Source organism: Chenopodium quinoa, unplaced genomic scaffold, assembly GCF_001683475.1.
Source record: "Chenopodium quinoa cultivar QQ74 unplaced genomic scaffold, ASM168347v1, whole genome shotgun sequence".
In the NCBI taxonomy this organism is placed as follows: domain Eukaryota; kingdom Viridiplantae; phylum Streptophyta; class Magnoliopsida; order Caryophyllales; family Amaranthaceae; genus Chenopodium; species Chenopodium quinoa.
In genome coordinates, this window is record NW_018743548.1 from 323,030 (window position 1) to 342,075 (window position 19,046).

At 33.9% G+C, this 19,046-nt stretch overlaps 3 protein-coding genes across 4 annotated transcripts; 2 read left to right on the top strand and 1 right to left on the bottom strand.

The window, feature by feature from the left end:
* The first annotated feature begins 421 nt into the window (after positions 1-421).
* LOC110740239 (profilin) lies at positions 422-2,982 on the top strand. Of its 2 annotated transcripts, none has more exons than XM_021920726.1 (4): positions 422-719; positions 1,224-1,361; positions 2,091-2,233; positions 2,701-2,982. In XM_021920726.1, exons 1-3 carry the CDS (start codon positions 591-593, stop codon positions 2,223-2,225), a joined length of 402 nt encoding a protein of 133 aa, XP_021776418.1. In that variant the 5' UTR covers positions 422-590; the 3' UTR covers positions 2,226-2,233; positions 2,701-2,982. The 2 variants fall into 2 exon arrangements, with proteins under 2 accessions (XP_021776418.1, XP_021776417.1); XM_021920725.1 differs by having other exon boundaries at positions 424-719; positions 2,720-2,982.
* Positions 2,983-4,197: 1,215 nt separating this feature from the next.
* Positions 4,198-7,252, top strand: LOC110740240 (early nodulin-93-like). Its single transcript, XM_021920727.1, has 4 exons — positions 4,198-4,506; positions 4,651-4,712; positions 6,284-6,359; positions 6,776-7,252. The coding sequence occupies exons 1-4, from the start codon at positions 4,380-4,382 to the stop codon at positions 6,865-6,867; spliced, it is 357 nt and encodes a 118-aa protein (XP_021776419.1). The 5' UTR covers positions 4,198-4,379; the 3' UTR covers positions 6,868-7,252.
* A 370-nt stretch (positions 7,253-7,622) lies between these two features.
* Positions 7,623-15,614, bottom strand: LOC110740241. Its single transcript, XM_021920728.1, has 12 exons — positions 15,059-15,614; positions 13,033-13,284; positions 12,864-12,959; positions 12,251-12,428; positions 12,053-12,121; positions 11,864-11,964; positions 10,899-10,991; positions 10,349-10,420; positions 10,115-10,234; positions 9,955-10,005; positions 8,544-8,732; positions 7,623-8,095 (listed from the first exon to the last, which is right to left on the bottom strand). The coding sequence occupies exons 1-12, from the start codon at positions 15,422-15,424 to the stop codon at positions 7,928-7,930; spliced, it is 1,755 nt and encodes a 584-aa protein (XP_021776420.1). The 5' UTR covers positions 15,425-15,614; the 3' UTR covers positions 7,623-7,927.
* Positions 15,615-19,046: the final 3,432 nt, after the last annotated feature.

The window sequence follows — 19,046 nt, forward strand, 5'->3', positions numbered from 1 at the left end:
CATTCTCTTTTAAATTGAAATTAACAAGTTTTAAAATTTTGAATCCCAAACCATTAGAGCATTACATTAATTTTAGCCAACAATTAAAGCAGGCACACAACTTATACTTAAAATATGGAACAGAAGATACAGATTACAGACTCATTAATCAAATAATGGACGACCACCAACAAGCTAACTCCACCATCAACATCATATTATTAATGCATTAATCAACCAATAAATCTATTATCAAGTGGCTAAAGGAGAGCTCTAACAATATTGATATTAATATCAAATTATGTGAACACACCAAAAAAATCTCAAATTCTTGTAATAATAGAATTTTTGTCATTACCAAAAAAAAAAAAAAAAAAAAAAAAAAATAAAATAAAATAAAAAAATTGGTAAATTAAAAGACAAAAAATACAGATTATCATAGGCCATAGTAGCTCAGAGCCCAATCTGCAAAAGACCAAAAATACCCTTCCCTCAGTCCCTCCCATCTACCTACTTCTTCCACATTTCGTCATTTCTCTCTCAATCACACACACTCTCTTTCTCTCTCCTCTCTTTCACTGAATCTGCTCTAGTCAAGAAGAAGAGCAAAAATGTCGTGGCAAGCTTACGTCGATGACCATTTGATGTGCGAGATCGAGGGGACCAATAACCACCTCTCCGCCGCCGCTATTCTCGGTCTTGACGGCAGCGTCTGGGCTCAAAGTGCCACTTTTCCTCAGGTTTAATCTTCATCCATCTGCTTTTTTTGGGAATTTTATCTAATTCATAGATCTAGTTGGTGTTTAATTTCATGTGGGTTTGATTGATTTTGCTTGATCTGATGTTGTTATCATCTGGGTATTTTTTGTTTAATCGATTCCTTTGATGGGTCGGTTTTAATTTTTGATTATTAATTTTTACTGTAAATTTTGGTTGTTTTTCTGTGTTTGAGCTGAATTGTGTGCTGATTTTGTATTTCTTTTGTGGATGATATAAGTGAATAATAGTGGAATTTAGGGTTGATTATGGCCACTGATTCATCAAAAGAACTGTGTGAATTTTGGAAGTTGATAAAATGATGAGATCTTGTGAGTAGTTTAGGTAGAATTTGGGGAAGAGTGGCATTTTTTTGTTAATGACGTGAAATATATACAAGTATATAAGTATATAACTAGCAATTGTACATATTTATGGAGTTTGATTTTTTATTGTGCTCATATGTTTTATGTTTCTTGATACTGCAGTTCAAACCAGATGAAATCGTTGCTATTTCCAAGGATTTTGATGAGCCTGGAACCCTTGCGCCCACCGGGCTTTACCTTGGTGGAACCAAGTACATGGTTATTCAAGGGGAACCCGGGGCTGTTATCCGTGGCAAGAAGGTAACGATTGATTATTCTGGAACCATTTTTAGGGCGATGTTGTTACAGGCTTGATGGTTTCCCTTGCTTAGTTTGTTATGTGTGCCTGTATCTCTATCCACTATTCCATGGTTTCGTTTCCTAAATGAAACGAAATGGGAATAATTGCTTTGTTATACCTGCATGCAGTCCTATAAAGAATGTCTCTTGTATATGGTTTTTGTTTGTGAAAAGTATAATGTACGATAATTAACGCAATTTGCAAAATAATTTTGGATTTTGATTGGGTGGGAATAATATATGGTCGGAACCTAGCCTCTCTTTTGTTTTGGCATGAAGGTTGCCCCTTGTATCTCCTTGTTTATGATTCTTTTCGGTAGGTCTTTCATAGTGTAATGTCATATGGGCTAGTCAATCTGATATTATAATATTAAGAATGTGGTCAAATTGGATTGAGTAATCTTGAATTTTTGTTCGGTTGCGCTTCCTTCAGTCTCGACGTACTATATCTTTTACGTGCCTGGCATAATTCTCTCTTCATTCAAGGCCCTGTTTGCAGTAATTGTGTTTGTAACAACACTTCAATCGAGTGATACTCATTTTCGTTCTTTGTTGTCACTACCTTTTTTGTTCCATAGTAGTAGAGAAGGCATCTTCAATTAGTTGAAGTATTGCGTACATAGTGCTTCAGTTATAGGTTGTATCATTGTTAAGCTGGTCCTTACTGTTTCTTTATCGTACATACTACAGGGTGCAGGTGGCATTTGTGTGAAGAAGACTGGAATGGCCTTTGTTATTGGTATATATGATGAACCAGTGACTCCTGGTCAGTGCAACATGATTGTTGAAAGGCTGGGTGATTATCTCATTGAGCAGGGTCTCTAAATAGTTTGGTATGTCCAATCCTTGTTACCTAAGTATGTGCTCATTTTAAGTACAGTATACTTTTAGATTGACGTGATCATGTTAAATACAATTATCTACCCTGTATAATCATATTTCCATGCTAAAATTCTTTAATTTTGGCAATTTATTTTAGCATCAATTTCACAATGACGTCGATTAAGTTTTTGTGAATAACATGTCGCTCTTATCCCAGGCTTTGATTGCACCTTTGTTGATAATATTTTCCCTCCGTGTCACAATGAAGTTCCTTGTAGCCAAATCGAAATCAATGAAATGTTGTTGAAAAGATAATGCCCCTCTATTATATTCAAGTGAAATCCCCTGACAATTTACTCTTAATAAATCATGTCAAAGTCAATTTCGAACTTCTTTGTGAAATGGAAGGAGTAATGTAATACTTGTATAAAATCTATAGTTTATCATGTCTCATTCTCAATTTGCTTTTTCTGAATAGGTCGAAATCTTCTGTGTAGGTTGATAATTACATATTTGATGTACACAAAGGAGCTTGGTGTGGATTTGCTGCTCTATATACTGGGGATTGGCTTTCTATTGTGAACTATTTATCTTTTGTGCTTTTTCCCTTGAAGGGTTTGTGTTAATTTTTTGTATGAACTGTTTGCGTTGATCTTGGAGATGGTTGATCCATACAGCGGCTTATGTTTTCAAATATGGAATAATAATTGTAATTCTGCAAATGCCTATTTATTTAAATGGCTATCAAGCGTTTCATATTGTCAGGGTTAGTTAATGATAATGGGAGGCTTCCTAGCAAAATCGACAATCTCCTACAACGTTATCTGATTGGAGTGCAATTGTAAAGATCTAATACAGTTTTTCAAGAATGATTACATATGATCAATTCTAATCTGTCATGGTCAGTTGTGATTTGAAAATTATATTGATCAAATCTAATGACCTTAGTTTGGTGGTTCTTGGTCCCTGCCTAGTAATAATCAGAACTTTGTAAGACAGAGCATGAACCATGTGATGTTGTAAGATGGCACATGAGTCGGGGGTGACATACTGCCGTGTGTATCTTAACTTCTCAAGCTGGCCTAGGGGAACGGTGCATAACTTCATATAAATCTATGTTCAATCTATGTTACTCGGATTCTTTATTTTAAGTTCTTGTATTTGGATCTCCTATATGTCTAATGTGTTAGATACGTAATTGAAGTCATCTGAAAAATGAACACAATCAAGGTTATAAATCTTTCCAATTTAGAGAAGAGGTGGAAATTAAACTATCAAACTTTAACTAGACTTTTATCCAGATTAAAAAGTAAGTACATGTACTACAAATCCAACTTGTTAGTCAATTACATAATTGACACTCAGACTTTAAGACTATAAAACTCAACATGAAATAACTAACCCACATTCGGCACCAGGAAAAAACCCCAGATCAAGTCATTTTAATAAGATTGTTAATACAAGTATATCCTTCTGTATCATTTTTAATTGGAAAAAGGTGATTTTTGAATGAATTGTTGAATTAGAATTATTGTTCTAGTACTTTACCAGTGAACGCCAACTAACGGACTATGTAAAATCTTGAGGAGAGGTATTCGATTTATGTTCTACTCTTATTAATGTCGTTCGTGGACTCTATAAAATAAAAAAATAAAAAAAATCCAATTTTCTTAAGCTCTAACCAGCGTTCAAAATTTAAAATTATACTATTGTATACTACGTCTGTATACCATATCGATGAAGGGTTTTATTGAGCCAAACCCCCTCACGGGTCAATCCAGCTCAAGTTAGAAAGCTAGACAATTTGGAAGAGTATATAGTAATTGTACATTCTGGTACTATAACTGTGTTTCTTTGGCCCCTTGTATTATTATAACGGAATACTCTATAATACGTAGACTTACCTTGAAATTGACTAAAATAGAAATGCGGCCTATTATTTAATACGATTAGTATAACAATTAGTGATACCAGTACCAGCCCACCGAAATTGGCCATCCATGGGAATGATTAGTGAACAAATACAACTCACCTTCTCTACCACCTCCTTCCAAACTCCAAATATATATTTCTAATTTTCTATAAACCAATTTCAACCTTTGGCAGTTCATTCGCTACAACAGAAGAAATCGAATTTCTGCAATAAGAGAGACAAAAATGGGAATTCTAAGCGCAATGACTGGTCAAAAAAATAAGTCCATCATCAACAACAACAACAGCAGCCAATCTATATTGATTCCTGCTCCTCTTGAAGCACACCAAATTAAAGCCGAATGTGCTCGAGGTATTCTCGGATCTTATTCTTTATCTTTTCTTGATTTGGGTTTTTGATTTGATTAATAAGTTTCATTAATTTTTCTTTATGAATTTCAATTGTTTATATGGGTGATTAAATTTTGCGTTTTTTTTCCTGGGTTTAATTTGGCAGAGGCAACTCGAGCTGGATTTAAAGCGGCTGCAATTGCTTCTGTTATTGCTACTGTTACTGTGGTATGTGTTTGAATTCATAATTGTCTTTATTATTTTTCTTGTTTAATTTGTAATTTTAGTGGAATGAAATTTTTGTATGTTGTTAGTTTCATGAAATTAAGTTACTGGGTAAATTACTAATTATGTATACCATTGAAAACCCAGAAGCATTGCAACTAATATATAGAGTAAGAGAATCAGAGCCGAAAAATTTGAGGATCATGAATGTATAGTTGCCCTTAGTGAATTTAGTTTAGAACATATTTTGGAATTTGATATGATGGGGAATTTTCGGTATCTGTATATGGGGCAATGGTATTGATTGGGTTCATGGCGAAAGAAGGAACTGAGAGGGATTTAAAGTTATAATTTCGTGAGCTTGAAGCTTATGTTGATAAAAGGGTGTATGCAAAATGAGCTTTGAAGAATATAGAATAGGATAGTGGTTTCGTTATTGAGGATGACATTGATCGCAACAAAATGTGTCCAATCTCGGCAATATGCAAGACTGAATGTTGAGTGCCAATTCCCTATACTACACTAGGTCCAGCTTGATATTAACTTGTTGATAGAGCGAATAGATCTTCCAGAGAGGTGGCTGTCTAGAATTTAGGTGGTAAACTAATAGCCATCCTAATCTTGTTTCCCACCTACCAAAGTGAGAGTCCTGAATCCTGTAAATAAGTTTTGAAATTGTGTGTTTACTCAAGCCTATCTCATCTATTCTGGTAGAGGACATATTCTGAAATCCTTATTCTAGTGAGAATTCGATAACCATCTTCACTTGAGCAAAATTAAGAATAGAACTAAGCTGCGCTGTAGGAATTATATACAGTCATTTCCTTGCAATTTGGGCTTGAACGTCTGAGATCAGTCTCTCTTAGCCGTTACTGCTTTACCATATCCTAAAGAGTCTCCATGAAGTACATGTTAAAAAATCATATTGATAAAGACTACTTTGATAAAAGTAGGGAAGTCATTCTGCTGAAAGTAATTGCAAGTCCTTGTGGAATCGCGAATGATTTTGTATAAAAATGCATTCACATACTGTCAATTGTTTGTAATACTGAAGAATGGATGTAAATGGCCACCTTTCATAGATTTTCTGGCAAGATTCTCATTCTCCTAAGATGGTACTTCTTCATCCGGATATATATATATGTGACATTGTTTAACTTCATCACAACATAGGATTTAATATGAGCTCTCCTTGATAGCTCTCCAAGTACCCACCCTCTCTTTCTCACTTTTTTTTTCCAATATGAATATTATCGGAATTTTATTATGAGCTTTGGATTTAGGAAGTGTTATTAAGGCAGTTATTTGTAAGACTTGGTTAAGAATCATTCTAATTGTTAAATACTCTAGATATACTGGAAGCACTTTTTTCTGAAGCATTTTTACTATGTCTGGTACAGTCCACCTGATTAACACCCTTCAAGATCCCTCCTCCCAATCCCTTATGTTGAACCTAGACAATGGGCATGGGATGCCTCAATTGGTTATACAAAATATAGAGTGCATATATAATATGGTTTCGTGCGTATCAAATTTTTTGTCTTGTTGATTTTGTACCTCTTTCAAAATTACAGATAGGTGGTTGTCGAGTCAACCCATGGGCGAAGGCCAACCTTAATTATAGTGCACAGGCACTCCTTATATCTGCAGGTAATACTTGTTAAATAATTGCTTAAGTTATCTCTAGCTTTGCATCTCAAATCATTTTCATTTTCCAAATGTTGAGTATAATTAATGTTTGACGCTTTAACCTATTAACTTTTCATTTTTAATGTTCATTTAGCTATATAATAGTGATATATTATCTCATATATCTGTCTAATTTAGTAGATTCCTTAGTCCTTTGAATCAAACAATTCACTATGACCTCATTTCTGTGGCATGTATGAGAAACAGTTAACATGGATTATAATATCTCTTAATATTGTATAAATGAAAAAGTAGTAGTAGTGTTTGTTGCTGTAACATCATATCTTAAAAAGGATAGGTGCAGTTTGTTGTACTACTAGCTATTTTTGTTAACGCCCTATTGTACAATTTGTGACGAACATAATTTCTGTGTGCAGCAACCATTTCTTCTTACTTCATTACCGCTGACAAAACTATTCTGGAATGTGCTACAAGACATGCAAAATATGATGCTTCAAAATATGAATAATTGAGCTTGCGTCGCAAATTGCTATCAGATTCTCCAAGTGAAAACATCCTGTATGAAGTAATCTGATTAGCATGTTTTGTAATGGTACTACCGTCAAGCCAGAAGTTTATTGTGAAGGAAAATTGGCCTGTCAATACCAGCCTTTGTTGTAAAGTTTAGTTAAACTACAGAAGATGATTTTTGATGTTATTTTTCTAGGCATGCCTATCGTGTTGTTGCTGGGATTGGTAATGCTTGTTTGTTTAGACATCAAAAGCCTCTGTACGCGATTGACGATTATTATTTGGTGTAATGCTCAAGACTTGAGTTGATCAGAATGCAACTTCTCCCTTATACTACATTCTTTGTAAGTCGCAACATTTGAAGTTTCATGTTTGCTAATGCACATATTTTCTTAACATCTTAAATTTTCAATTAGCAAAAATTATTAATAATTGATATTTTTAGCGTTTATACTATAAATCTAGACAAATCTAATAAGATTTCACATAATTTTTCCAAATGTATAAATCTCGAAAGATGATCATAGAACTGTTTGTGAATAGTGTAAATTTTAAACGTTGTGATTAAAAAGAACGGAGGAAGTATGTATATACAATATTAGAATGCAACATGATTACTTCCAGTCTGATATACTATAATACTATTTTTCAAGGTGCATTGCTATTCATCTTTCTTTGGAGATTGACAATAGTCTAACTTTGATCAAGATTTTGAAGTTTCAAGTACAAGAGAGAGCAGCATCGAGTGAGGTTCATTTATAATGCAACGAGCAACTGCCAGATAAAATTCATGGGGAAAAATGTATTCATTTCAAGATGACGTTGCCAAAAAAAAATTTATCAAGTGTTACATTACAAAACTTTGGCATCCTAAATCAATGAAATTATGTATATCAGTATATGTATTTCTGTTACCCTAGCAACAGGTATATTGGACTATTCTTTGTTGGAATCAAAGAATGAATACAACGATATTATGAAGGAAACATAGAAATGGGAATGTGAAGGATAGAAAGTTATGGCTAGTAACGCCATCATTCTTATGTTCTTCATCAAGTTCAAAATGCATAACGATAGATAGCATCAGCAACTCCATGTTCATCATTGCTAAGACCAATCACATCAGCAACGGCTTTTGTCTTCTCTGCTCCATTACTTAGAGCTATTCCAAGTTTAGCCAACTTGAGCATTTCAATGTCATTTTCCCCATCACCAATCGCCATAATCTAGAAATAATTAATTGAAATGATTCAGCTTTATGATAGCAACATTAAGAAAAAAGAACCATCTGTACTGTAGTAATAGAAATTAGAAAGTAAAAGCTAATAGCTTAAAATGAAATAATTTATAGACTATGGCTTCATTCTTTTCACCTAAAAATATGCTGATGTGAAATTCAAGTAATCATAAAATTTGAACTTGGGTAGCCCTCTTCTGAATTTCGGTGGGTTGCCCTTATCAAAGCCTATCTAAATTTTTATTTCATGTTACTTATTTTCTAAAGGTGAAAAGTACTTGTCATTTATGGTCAACTTGATTGAATATCAGAAGCTCCCAGTAAAAAGCCTCAAACAAAAACTTATTGTAGATTTGCAGTGATAGTCCCCTTACACACCTCATGATGATGGCTTTGTAAGTTTGTATAGCATAGAAAATAATAAATTGATGACATACCTCTTCCGCTGACACTCCCAGATGTTGAAGCAGCCATTTCACACCATTTCCTTTTGAAGTCCCATGGGGAACAATTTCAAGCATGTCTGGAATAGCTTGTACAACACTAGCATGATTTCCGGCTGCTTCTGACCAATATGGCCTTATAGCAGTCTCCACTCTCTCAGCAGTGTCTAAAAACACCAGTTTCTGCGGGAGTCAAAAGATTAGTACAAGTGTATAACGAAGGGAATAAAAGACAACAAATCTGAAACTATCTGGATAAGAAACACAGATAGAAAGTTAACATTTTCTTCCTAGCCAGATCACTAATTTAACTAGACTTAAATTCCGTGGCGGCAACAAATGATGGAATTTTACTGATCTTCCAGGACTGTTAATTATCATGCAACAGGACTTCTTGGGTTCTATTCCTGATTCTGGAGAAAAGGTGCTATTCAAGTTAGACTTGATTCAAATACAATTGTATATTCCACCAGCTAAAAGTCCACTACAACTAACCAAGGTTTATGATGTCTAGAAGATGTGATGGAATTATTGAAATATTGAGAATGTCCTCTCTAGAGTATTCTTCACAGGATAGTCGATGCCAGCTTACAACCATGTCGATTGAAAGAATTTCTGCAATTTGCTGTATCCTGTGGATTTTTTCATGGTAGCTAATCATGCCCAGCCTCAAAAAGAAAACGTTCAAACATTCAGGGACAATTGCCTGAATTCCCTACCTACAATGGAGTTTGTATAGTGTTTCTCATTACTAAAGTAAGCTGCAAATAGCCTAGGTACATGCCTCTTATTCAAAGTCAAAGTGAGACTTGATTCGGAACACATAGATCAAAGGCAAGAGTTAACTATTTCCAGAAATTTAATAACAGCATTCATGCAATTATGTCAGTTTCGTGGATGACACTGGGTGCTATAGATTCTTATCACATTACCTTCATCTACAAATAATTTTCATATTATCTAAACCATTATGATGGTTAAGAATTTGGGTCATTTCCACACTCTCAACCAACGCTAAATATAAGAGTATCTTAATAAAATCAAACTTTTCCAAACTTTCCAAAATAGTATACGTGACTAGTTTCCGAAGGGAAAGTTGAAATAGTATATGTGACTTATCTACAAGAAACATCTTATTTAGCTACACGGATGGTTAGATATTGCTGTTTTCTCATGTTGCCTGGATAATGAGACTATTGAATTTGCTTCTTTCCCATCATCCCAAGGCACCAATTACCTGTAACCCCCACCATGCCACATGCATCGATAGACCTGCTCATCTACTTCGTATAAGCTAGTTTTTGAGGCCAAAACATTTCTTCTTTGATTAGTCCTATAATAATTCTATGTCGGGTTTTATCTTTAGTACATAGTACCTATATCATGGGAAGCTCAAGTATCTTACCTGTACTTCGGCAGCAGCCAATAGTTGATCAACTGAAGCCATAGTCTCCGCCTGCAGGAATTCAATACAAAAATATCAGCTTCCCTAGCAAAAAACTTTATTTATGCACAAATCCCGGGGGAAGATGTTGAACACAGAAGCTGATATCACTGCCAGGTACCTTTGGCTCACGGTATACACTATGGAGCGAGTCTACAAGTGGGTGATCAAACAATGTTAAGCAACGATCGCCACAGAATGCAACAAGAGGGATTTGGTGCTCCCAAGAGTAGGAGAAGGCCTAATTTTAGAAAGAAAAGAGCATTTTCATTATCATCAAAATCCTCCAAATACCTAATGCAAGTATACAACAGATTATGTTACTTTTGAGGTAGCTTTGAAAGATAGTTCATACCTCCCTGCAGAAGTCTGGGTCCAAATTCCTTCTAAAAATTTCACGGCCTTGTATTCCATAAACAAGCAATCCCTGGGTGGAAATCAGAACAGCTAATTAATATCACAAATACGAGACACAGGGTTTCCTGACTTGGCAGCAAAGATGAAATAAATTGTATAGTCCATTTTGTTTCCAGGTAAGTGTACATCTTAATACATAAGCTTTTTTTATATACCTGTAAATGAGAATCAAGTTTGATGGTCATTTTATTTATGTGCCTACTTTTATACTTTTACGACACAAATACTGCTCTAATTTTATTCTGAAGATTGGTCTCAGAGAAAGTGGAGGCACGTTTGTCTGTATTCTCATATATTATATAGCCTGGAACTAAGACAGGAGTCACAGGACTTATATGCTCATGCACCAAAGACTGCAATTTAGCGAAAAATAGGTAAACACTTGACACAAGTTTCTCAATTGATAAATGACAAAAATATTCACAGGAATAAACAAACAAAAGTTACGGCAGGAATGCCATCAAATTGAGACAAGTACTGAGGTGTACCTGTAAGAAAACACCTGGTGATGATTCAGAGACAATGCCATCTCTTCCAACCAAATCAGCAGTCTTCAATACGTCTATGGCACCAGGACGAGCCTACAAGCATGACATCAATAAAATTCATAACTTGAAAAGCCAAATCCATTTAATCCAAGTCCAAAATGGAATGGAATTTACTTGGGCAAAACCCAAAATTACCCAGCCAACAAAAAGATTAAGGTGTAAAAGATATAGAAAAGCCATATAGAATTACAGATGAAAATCATGAATACCCAATATCTACTTCCTCTGTCTCAATTGATGCATCATAGAGAAATGACACACAAACCAATAAGGAGAAAGAATGGAGAGATTTACATATTTGTTCATGTGATAAGCTGTAAAGTAAAAGTAGAGAGATGGTCCCCACTATTTTTGAGGACAAGATAGTAATTTCGGACATAAAACCTAAGAAATGATGCACCTAATGTGAAACATCCCAAAAAGGAATTTGATGCATATATTGAGAAACAAAGGAAGTATATACTATTATACTGCAATGTTGTTGAGGAAATTAATGCATAAAGCCTGTATGGTTTAAAATGCCACAAGGACCTAGCCTCAGTCACTTTTTATAGCACATTCATCTCCAACGTATGTTTTTTCATTGTTACATCAGTAGCAAGGCTTAAGTTTGGCCTTTACTCCAATAGATACTCAAGTACCAACATTAAAAAAAAAAAAAAAAAAAAAAAAAAAAAAAAAAAAAAACCTCAGTACAAGAGTCATCAGGTGTCTACCACATTCTAACAGCTGAAGATTGGAAGGCAGTTTATATATTCCACCTTAACTATCCATATCAATATTTAACATTATAGTATTTATTATCACAAGCCTCATCTAATATGTTGTAGACATGCAGTTGAAAGATACAGGTTACTTAAAGACATGCAAAAGAGATAGAGGAATTAACAAACATAAATTCTTACTTTTCCAGTGGCAATGACTACTTGAACACCCCTTGACAATGCCTCCCTGACAGCATTTGCATTTGCTGAAGAAATTTGACTCTTGCTATTCAGCAGAGTGCCTTATACATTAGAAATTTCAGGAAGAAGTATTAGCCACAATAAACTAAGAAAGAAAAATAACATTTGAAGTGGCCATATAAATCTCACCATCCATGTCACAGAAAATATATTTGAACTTTGGTCTATAGAATCGAAGACTTCCTTCTTTCTTCCTGTCTTTTAGCAATCAGCGTGTAAGATTCTCATCACTGCAGACTAGTACAAGAAAATTCAAAAATGAACAAAGCATGCAGCTGATATGCTCATATTTGTCCGGAAAAAGGGTAAGCAATAAATTAGAATTACCATCAGAATCTTTAACTTGAAGACTCCCATTATTTTCTGCATCACATGCACTCTTTATTAACCCTTTGCCTTCCCAGCCAAGATTTTTTAAAAGTAGTTCTTCCTCCTTTTCCATTTCCGCCTCTGCTTCTTCACTTAGTTCATGATCAAAACCCAAAAGATGCAGTAGGCCATGAACCTGAAAATAATCCCACTCAAGCTCATAGAACATTGGAATATAGGATTTAATGTACTTTAATAAATATACGTCAATGCCAAATGGAAAAAGAAAGAGCTGTTCCATTATCATCATTACCCCCCCCCCCTATTTGTTCAGGTTTTTTTTATGGGAATGGGGCACAGGACCAACCTGCATACAAGACGTTGTCTAGGGTGCACAGGATCAACAAAAAGTGCATAGTGAATATTCTGACAACTCAAAATATCCAGAAGATTCGACAAAAATATCATCGCATTTCGGAAAAATTCCAATGTTAGTTCATTATAGAGTGAATTTGAAGAAGTCAAGAAGCCAAAAACTCTACCAAGCAAAATCACATTCAGCATACAGTAATTGTTAAGGCAAAAATCATCACAGCCAAATCATGGGGGAGGAACTAAAAGTAGAACCAACCAGAAGAATGCGTATCTCATCAAGTAGTGTATGGCCACGTTCTTCTGCTTGCCTAGCAGCTGTCTCGACAGAAATCACAATATCACCTAACATAAGCTGAAACAAGAACATACTGGTCAAAAAAATTCCATAAGGATTTTAGTCAAAAACTAAATTTTTCATCACTTACAATAGGTAGCTTAAGTTCTGGAATATGTTGGGACATTGATAGAACATCAGTGGCATGGTCTTCATCCCTCCAATCTTTATTAAGTTCTCGAATGAACTCATCATTGCATAGAAGTAAAGACAGCTCAATGGTTTCATATCCAGCAACATCATCTATTGTTGTATCTCTGGTTTTGTAATCTGAATTGTTCAGTCCATCTAATGCCAACTTCATTGCCATCGGAGCATTTAGCCTGAGCATTTCAGAAATACTCTACAAAATGAAAAAGATTAAAAGAATAAACTGACAAAAGAACCAGAAATCATAAATACGATAAACATGACTATGTAGGCAAAATTTGCAAGCAGCAGCCTGATTTAATATGACTTCATATTTTCATGAGTTGAGAAATTTCTATGAATTCTAACTGGCTATTACCATATATTTCCTCCACTCAAAAGTGGTGGAGGATAAAAGATTTAAGCTTTGCAGGAGGACTTTTATTAGCACACAACATACTTTGCGAAGCAAGCAGTGAAGCATTCAAAGCAGAGTTTCCTCAAAGTTCAGAACCACGAAAAAATAAGGTTTCTTTCCCTCCCAGGTCTTGCAGTCACCAATTGAAAATCTTACAGCTCGTTTGGTAGGTCATAAGAAATGTAGATAATGAGAACCAATTTATATATAACTCTGCAAGGAAAGTATTTCATTGATGTCCATGGTAATGCAACCCCTTCAAAAAATTTCAATTAACACCCCTTAAGTGATAATGAATGGTGATGAAAATTTATGAAGATTAAAGACACTTTGAGGTAAACTAACATTAACATGGGGAATGGCATAGAACTTTTCCTTACAAATTTACATACAAATTCATTCTCATTACCACAATTAATTGCCACCTACCAAACGTGAATTTAGAGTAATGATTTAGAAACTAGAAAGAGATAACTAGATCCAAACATGTCATCCAAAACATTGATCCAAATTCATTCCCCTTTGATAACTGATCTAGTGGATTATGAGCCTTTCAGCAAGATCCCCAGTCTTAACTCTTTGGTTCCAATCCAAACTAACCCACCAAAGTAAAGCTCTTCTCGTCCCATCTTATTTGAAACAGAATGACATTGCTCACCAAAGCTGCTTGTCTTTATCACCAAATCAACTGTCATATAAAGATTAGCATACATGATAGGATGGAAATGATGATAAAATCCTAACTCACAAACAGAAGGATTTGATCATCCTTTTTGGTATACCCAATATAGTCATGCCATCAGTAACAGTTTTAAACTCCAAAGTTCCCCATCTTAAACACCATGATATATCTCAAACATAACTTTCCTGCACACTACAATATTCCCCCAATCCCCCTTACTACTCAAAAGAATGTCTCCCTTAAGAAAACGCAAATATAATCTTGATAAGAAAATTCATCATGAAATTTCTTTTGTATACGTGCCCCTTGCAATCAGCAAACAGTACTCCCTCAGACAATAGTAAAGTATAAGTGGACAATATATTGAAGATAAAACTTTCGTCGAACTATACTGCTAATGGAAGCTAAACTAGCTACAATTCAACCTCTAGTAGCTGTAGCTTCAGCCAGGCTTCAACAACAATAAAAGATAGCCCTTTGCTGATTCAAGATTCCATAATACAGCTTTGAATACATAGGCTAATTAACCAATGTTCTAGAATCAAAACTTCTACAAGATTACAGTTATTCATATGACAACACACACAAAGATTGAGCCAATCCTCGCGAAACAAAGAACATATATAAAAATAAAAAAATGCATATCATTAACACATACCACATACAAAGACTTATCCCAGCAACATTTTTCTTGTACATTGCAAGAAAGATACATAAGTACAATACCGGTAATTCATACGTAGTAACAATTACATTCAATCATAAGACTAATTAAATATCTCATTCAATCATAAGACTAATCAAACAATCAATGAAAAGGCAATTAACATATAACAAGAGAAACATTAAAAATACCCTTTAAAATAGATATGAAGAAAAGATAATTACCAAAACTTCAGGGTCATTGGGCAAACCCTCCTCAATAAGAATCTTAACACTAAGCTCCAACTCCTTAGCTTTCTTCTTACTCTTCACAACCTTCCTCCTAACCTTCCTATACCCTCTTTCCCCACCCCCAAAACCAACACCGCTGCCGCCGATGCCGCCGCAGTAAACACTCATTCCAGGACTTCTCAAAGCCCTCCATCCTCCGCCATTGCTAAATTCATTTCCTACCCATAATAACCCAGAAATGGGTGAAGATTTTAGGGAAGGATTAGCTCTGAAATGGGGTGGTGTAAAAGTGAGAAAGCGGGGTTTTGAGAAGGTGGGTTTTAGGGAAAATGGGATGGCGCGGGTCATGGCGCGCGCCATTGGAGAGGAGAGAGATTGGAGGGGATGAAGAACTCGGCAGAGGAGGTGATGAGTGGTGGTAGACTGGTAGATGTGAGCATTCAGGTGTTGCTCTTTGTAGATTTATTGAGTGATTGTAGCCTTGGATTATTGAAGGAGGTCCTATGGGATTGGGGACTTGGGGTTAGCTGCTTGTGTCTTGAAACCACTTTATCCTATGATCGGTGTTTGACTCGGGTCATGTTTCGAGCTAATATTCTATTTATGGACTTTTTAGAGAGACTATGGAGGTTAACGTGCACATGCGTCATAGCTAGCCATTTTTAGAGTGTTTTAAGTTGTTGGTAATATAATGAGAAAAAAAATATATAAACAAATTAGGGGTAAAAATGTATGTATAGTGCACAGTATTCTTAAGAGTTTTTATAAAGACAATTAACGTTAATAATGAAAAATAGGTAAATAAACATTTTAGAGGGTATATATATAATTCTTCAAACACTATTCATAAGAGTTATATCTTAAATCACACAAGGAAAAAGGTTAGAGGCAATTAACATCATATCAATAGGAGCATATAGGTAAACAAACATTTTAAAGGATATAATTGTCCTCACACTATTCCTAAGTATTTTCTCATACTTTTTAAAAGATAGGGATAGGTTTAAATTATCTCCATTGCGTGTTTGAGGTGCATTTGAAACTATGAGTAACATGTCTTTCTATAATCCAGTTCAAGTTTGATTAGATTTATTAGGTTACTAGGTTAATCCCGTGCGATGCACGGTTTTAACATAAAAAATGAATTATGGCTTTTTAGCATATATTGAAAGAAGACAACTACTTCCTCCGTTTTCCTAATTACTTAATAGTTAAATATGAAAAAAAAAATCCAAAATCCATCATTTTCATATTTAATTAGGAAAAATCAATCAAAATATATCTATAACTATTACTAAAATAACAACCGCTGACATCATCCCTTCTCCTAACTGTACACATGTCAACTTGCGGTAGAAAATTTTCCCGCCTAAAATATATATGTGATGTCATCCTTTACTTTATATCTTTTTAGTTAAAAATTTTGGTCATCTATTTCAATGTTTGAAAATTTAGTTAATAAAGGGTCTTTTCTATTCAGCTTAATTTCAGTTCAGTTCAATTCAGTTCCAATCAGTTCAGTTCATTTCCTAATTTTCTTCTCTCATAAACAATTCATTTCTATTCAGTTCAGTTCAGCCCCAATCAGTTCAGTTGATTTCAGTAAATCGAAACAGGCCCTAAGTAATATCCAAATTTAGTCTAATAACTTTGTAAGTGTGACAATATAACAAATTTAGTTGTCAAAATCGTGCATCGCACGAGATTAATCTAGTTATTAACTATTTTTAACAACTACTCGCAAAAATTATATTATGCATAGAAAATCCAATATTTAAAACCCTGTTAAAAAAAAGGAAAAATCAAATAAATTCCCACAAAATTAAGCAATCAACAAACAATCAAATTACATTAAAACACTTTTCTAAAAAAAAATACATAAAAACACAATCAAATTACCATATTATACTCAATCGACAATCGTACAATGAAATAAAAAAAATTGTGTAACATTTTTCAAATAGTATAAGAAGAAAAAAAGATTTAGAAAAGAAGAAGAAACCATCTTTCAATAAAAAAAAGACGAAACTGATAAAAAAAATGGGGGCATAAGACTTGATTAAAGGGGGGGGGGAACCAACAAATTTCACACACAAAACCCAAATAATCGAAAATATTCTAAAATGACAGCACAATAAACAATCTAAGAATAATTATAAAGAAGATAAAGAAAGAAGAAGATATACCAGTGCAAGAGAAATATTAAACAATTAAAACTTAAATTATAAAATCATAATCAAAATACAATACGTTAAAGGAAAATGAAAAAACAAAATTATGGCTAAGAATTGAGTAAATGGAGTAGATTTGAAATACAAGTAAAATTAAAGAAATGGGAGTAGGAGGTCATTTATTATTGTGACAGTCAAAATTGTTTCAATTTCCTAGGATAAGATGATAAGTTGTATTCGTAATATAGAAGCTAAGCTTGGAATATAATTTCAAAGTAATGTTAAATAGAGTAGCTTAAAAAAAGGGGGAAAAAAATTACATTATCTTTGTATTTAGGTGGGAAATTTTTTTATAAAAAAAGTGACACGGAGACAATGATGACATCAACGGTTGTTACTTTAGCATTATTTATAGATAGTTGATTTTTGACATATCTAAACAACACTTTTCTAACAAAAGCCACTAACAATTTCTTGTATTTACGTGAGTTTACACGTTTTTGTCAATTTCTATTACTCCGTACAAAGTAATTAAACTTCTTTGACTATTGTATCAATGGACCTAATCCATAATTCATTAGTTAATTTAAAATTTAATACCAAGAAGATTTAAGTTTTAAATAACCAATTTGAAAAGGGGGCATAAGACTCAAAAAAGAGGTCTTAGCCTACTATTAAGGATGTTATGAGTTCATGATATAAGAAGTAAAGTAAGAATCTTTCGCTTTTAATAAAAGTTCACCTCTCCTAAGCCTAGCTCTCTCTACATAAAAGAATAACACCTTAACCATTAAATTATTTTCAATATCATATACAAGTATAAGGACTTAATTTGTTAGTTAATTTCAAACTTAAAATCAAGAGGACTTGGATCATTCTGAACAAGTCATCAATTTATTAACGCCTTTTATTTCTAAAATAATACTACAATTGATAATTTAGTAAAGTTAATGTAAATAAATCAAATTGAAGTTCAACTCAATAACGGACTCATTAGGTGGACCTATTCAAGTTAAGGTATGCTTTAGTCACCTCAAAGCTGGTCCTAATAAGCCTCAATGCTTGGATGGATCGGAGCTGAGTTGAATCAACTTAACCTAATGATCTCCGATAGCCCTCGATAAGATCTACACATTAATCAAATTAATCATTATCAACTACCCTCTTACATAGAATTTTGTAACAATATAGCCCTATTGAGTTGTGGTGTATACAAAGTGTTGCTTCATAGATTTGTGTCCTTAAATGTTTAAACACACAAGAAAATAAGTGAAACATTGAATCAATGATTAATCAAGTTGTCACCTCGTTTTAACAAAAATCTCCTTCCTTCTCATACCAATTAAAAACATGTTTTGTATGATTTATTCATTTTTTCTTTTTAATATGTAGTTGGAGTATGGCATGATTTTGACCTCTTTGTAATCATACCTAATATAGTTATGAAATACTCACTCCGTCTCATAATACAATACCTCTTTGGGTTTTTACACGGAAATTAAGAAAGTTGTTGATTCCTTAAAACTAATGATTAAAAGTAAATATGTGCATGTCGGGTTAGAGAGAGATAGAGAGAAAGAAAAAATAGTTGTGAATAATTGAAGAGATAAAACAAGAAAGTATTGGAAATTGATGTCAAAAGTACAAAAAAGAAAAAGGACAAAAGATGACAACTCATAAAAAAGAGGGTAATAATGTTAAAAGGTACAACCTTTAAATAGAAAGAGACATTATATTGTGGTTTACCCAAAAAAGAAAAGAGGCATTGTATTATGAGACGGAGGAAGTACATTGAACTCCAAGGTGTTTAG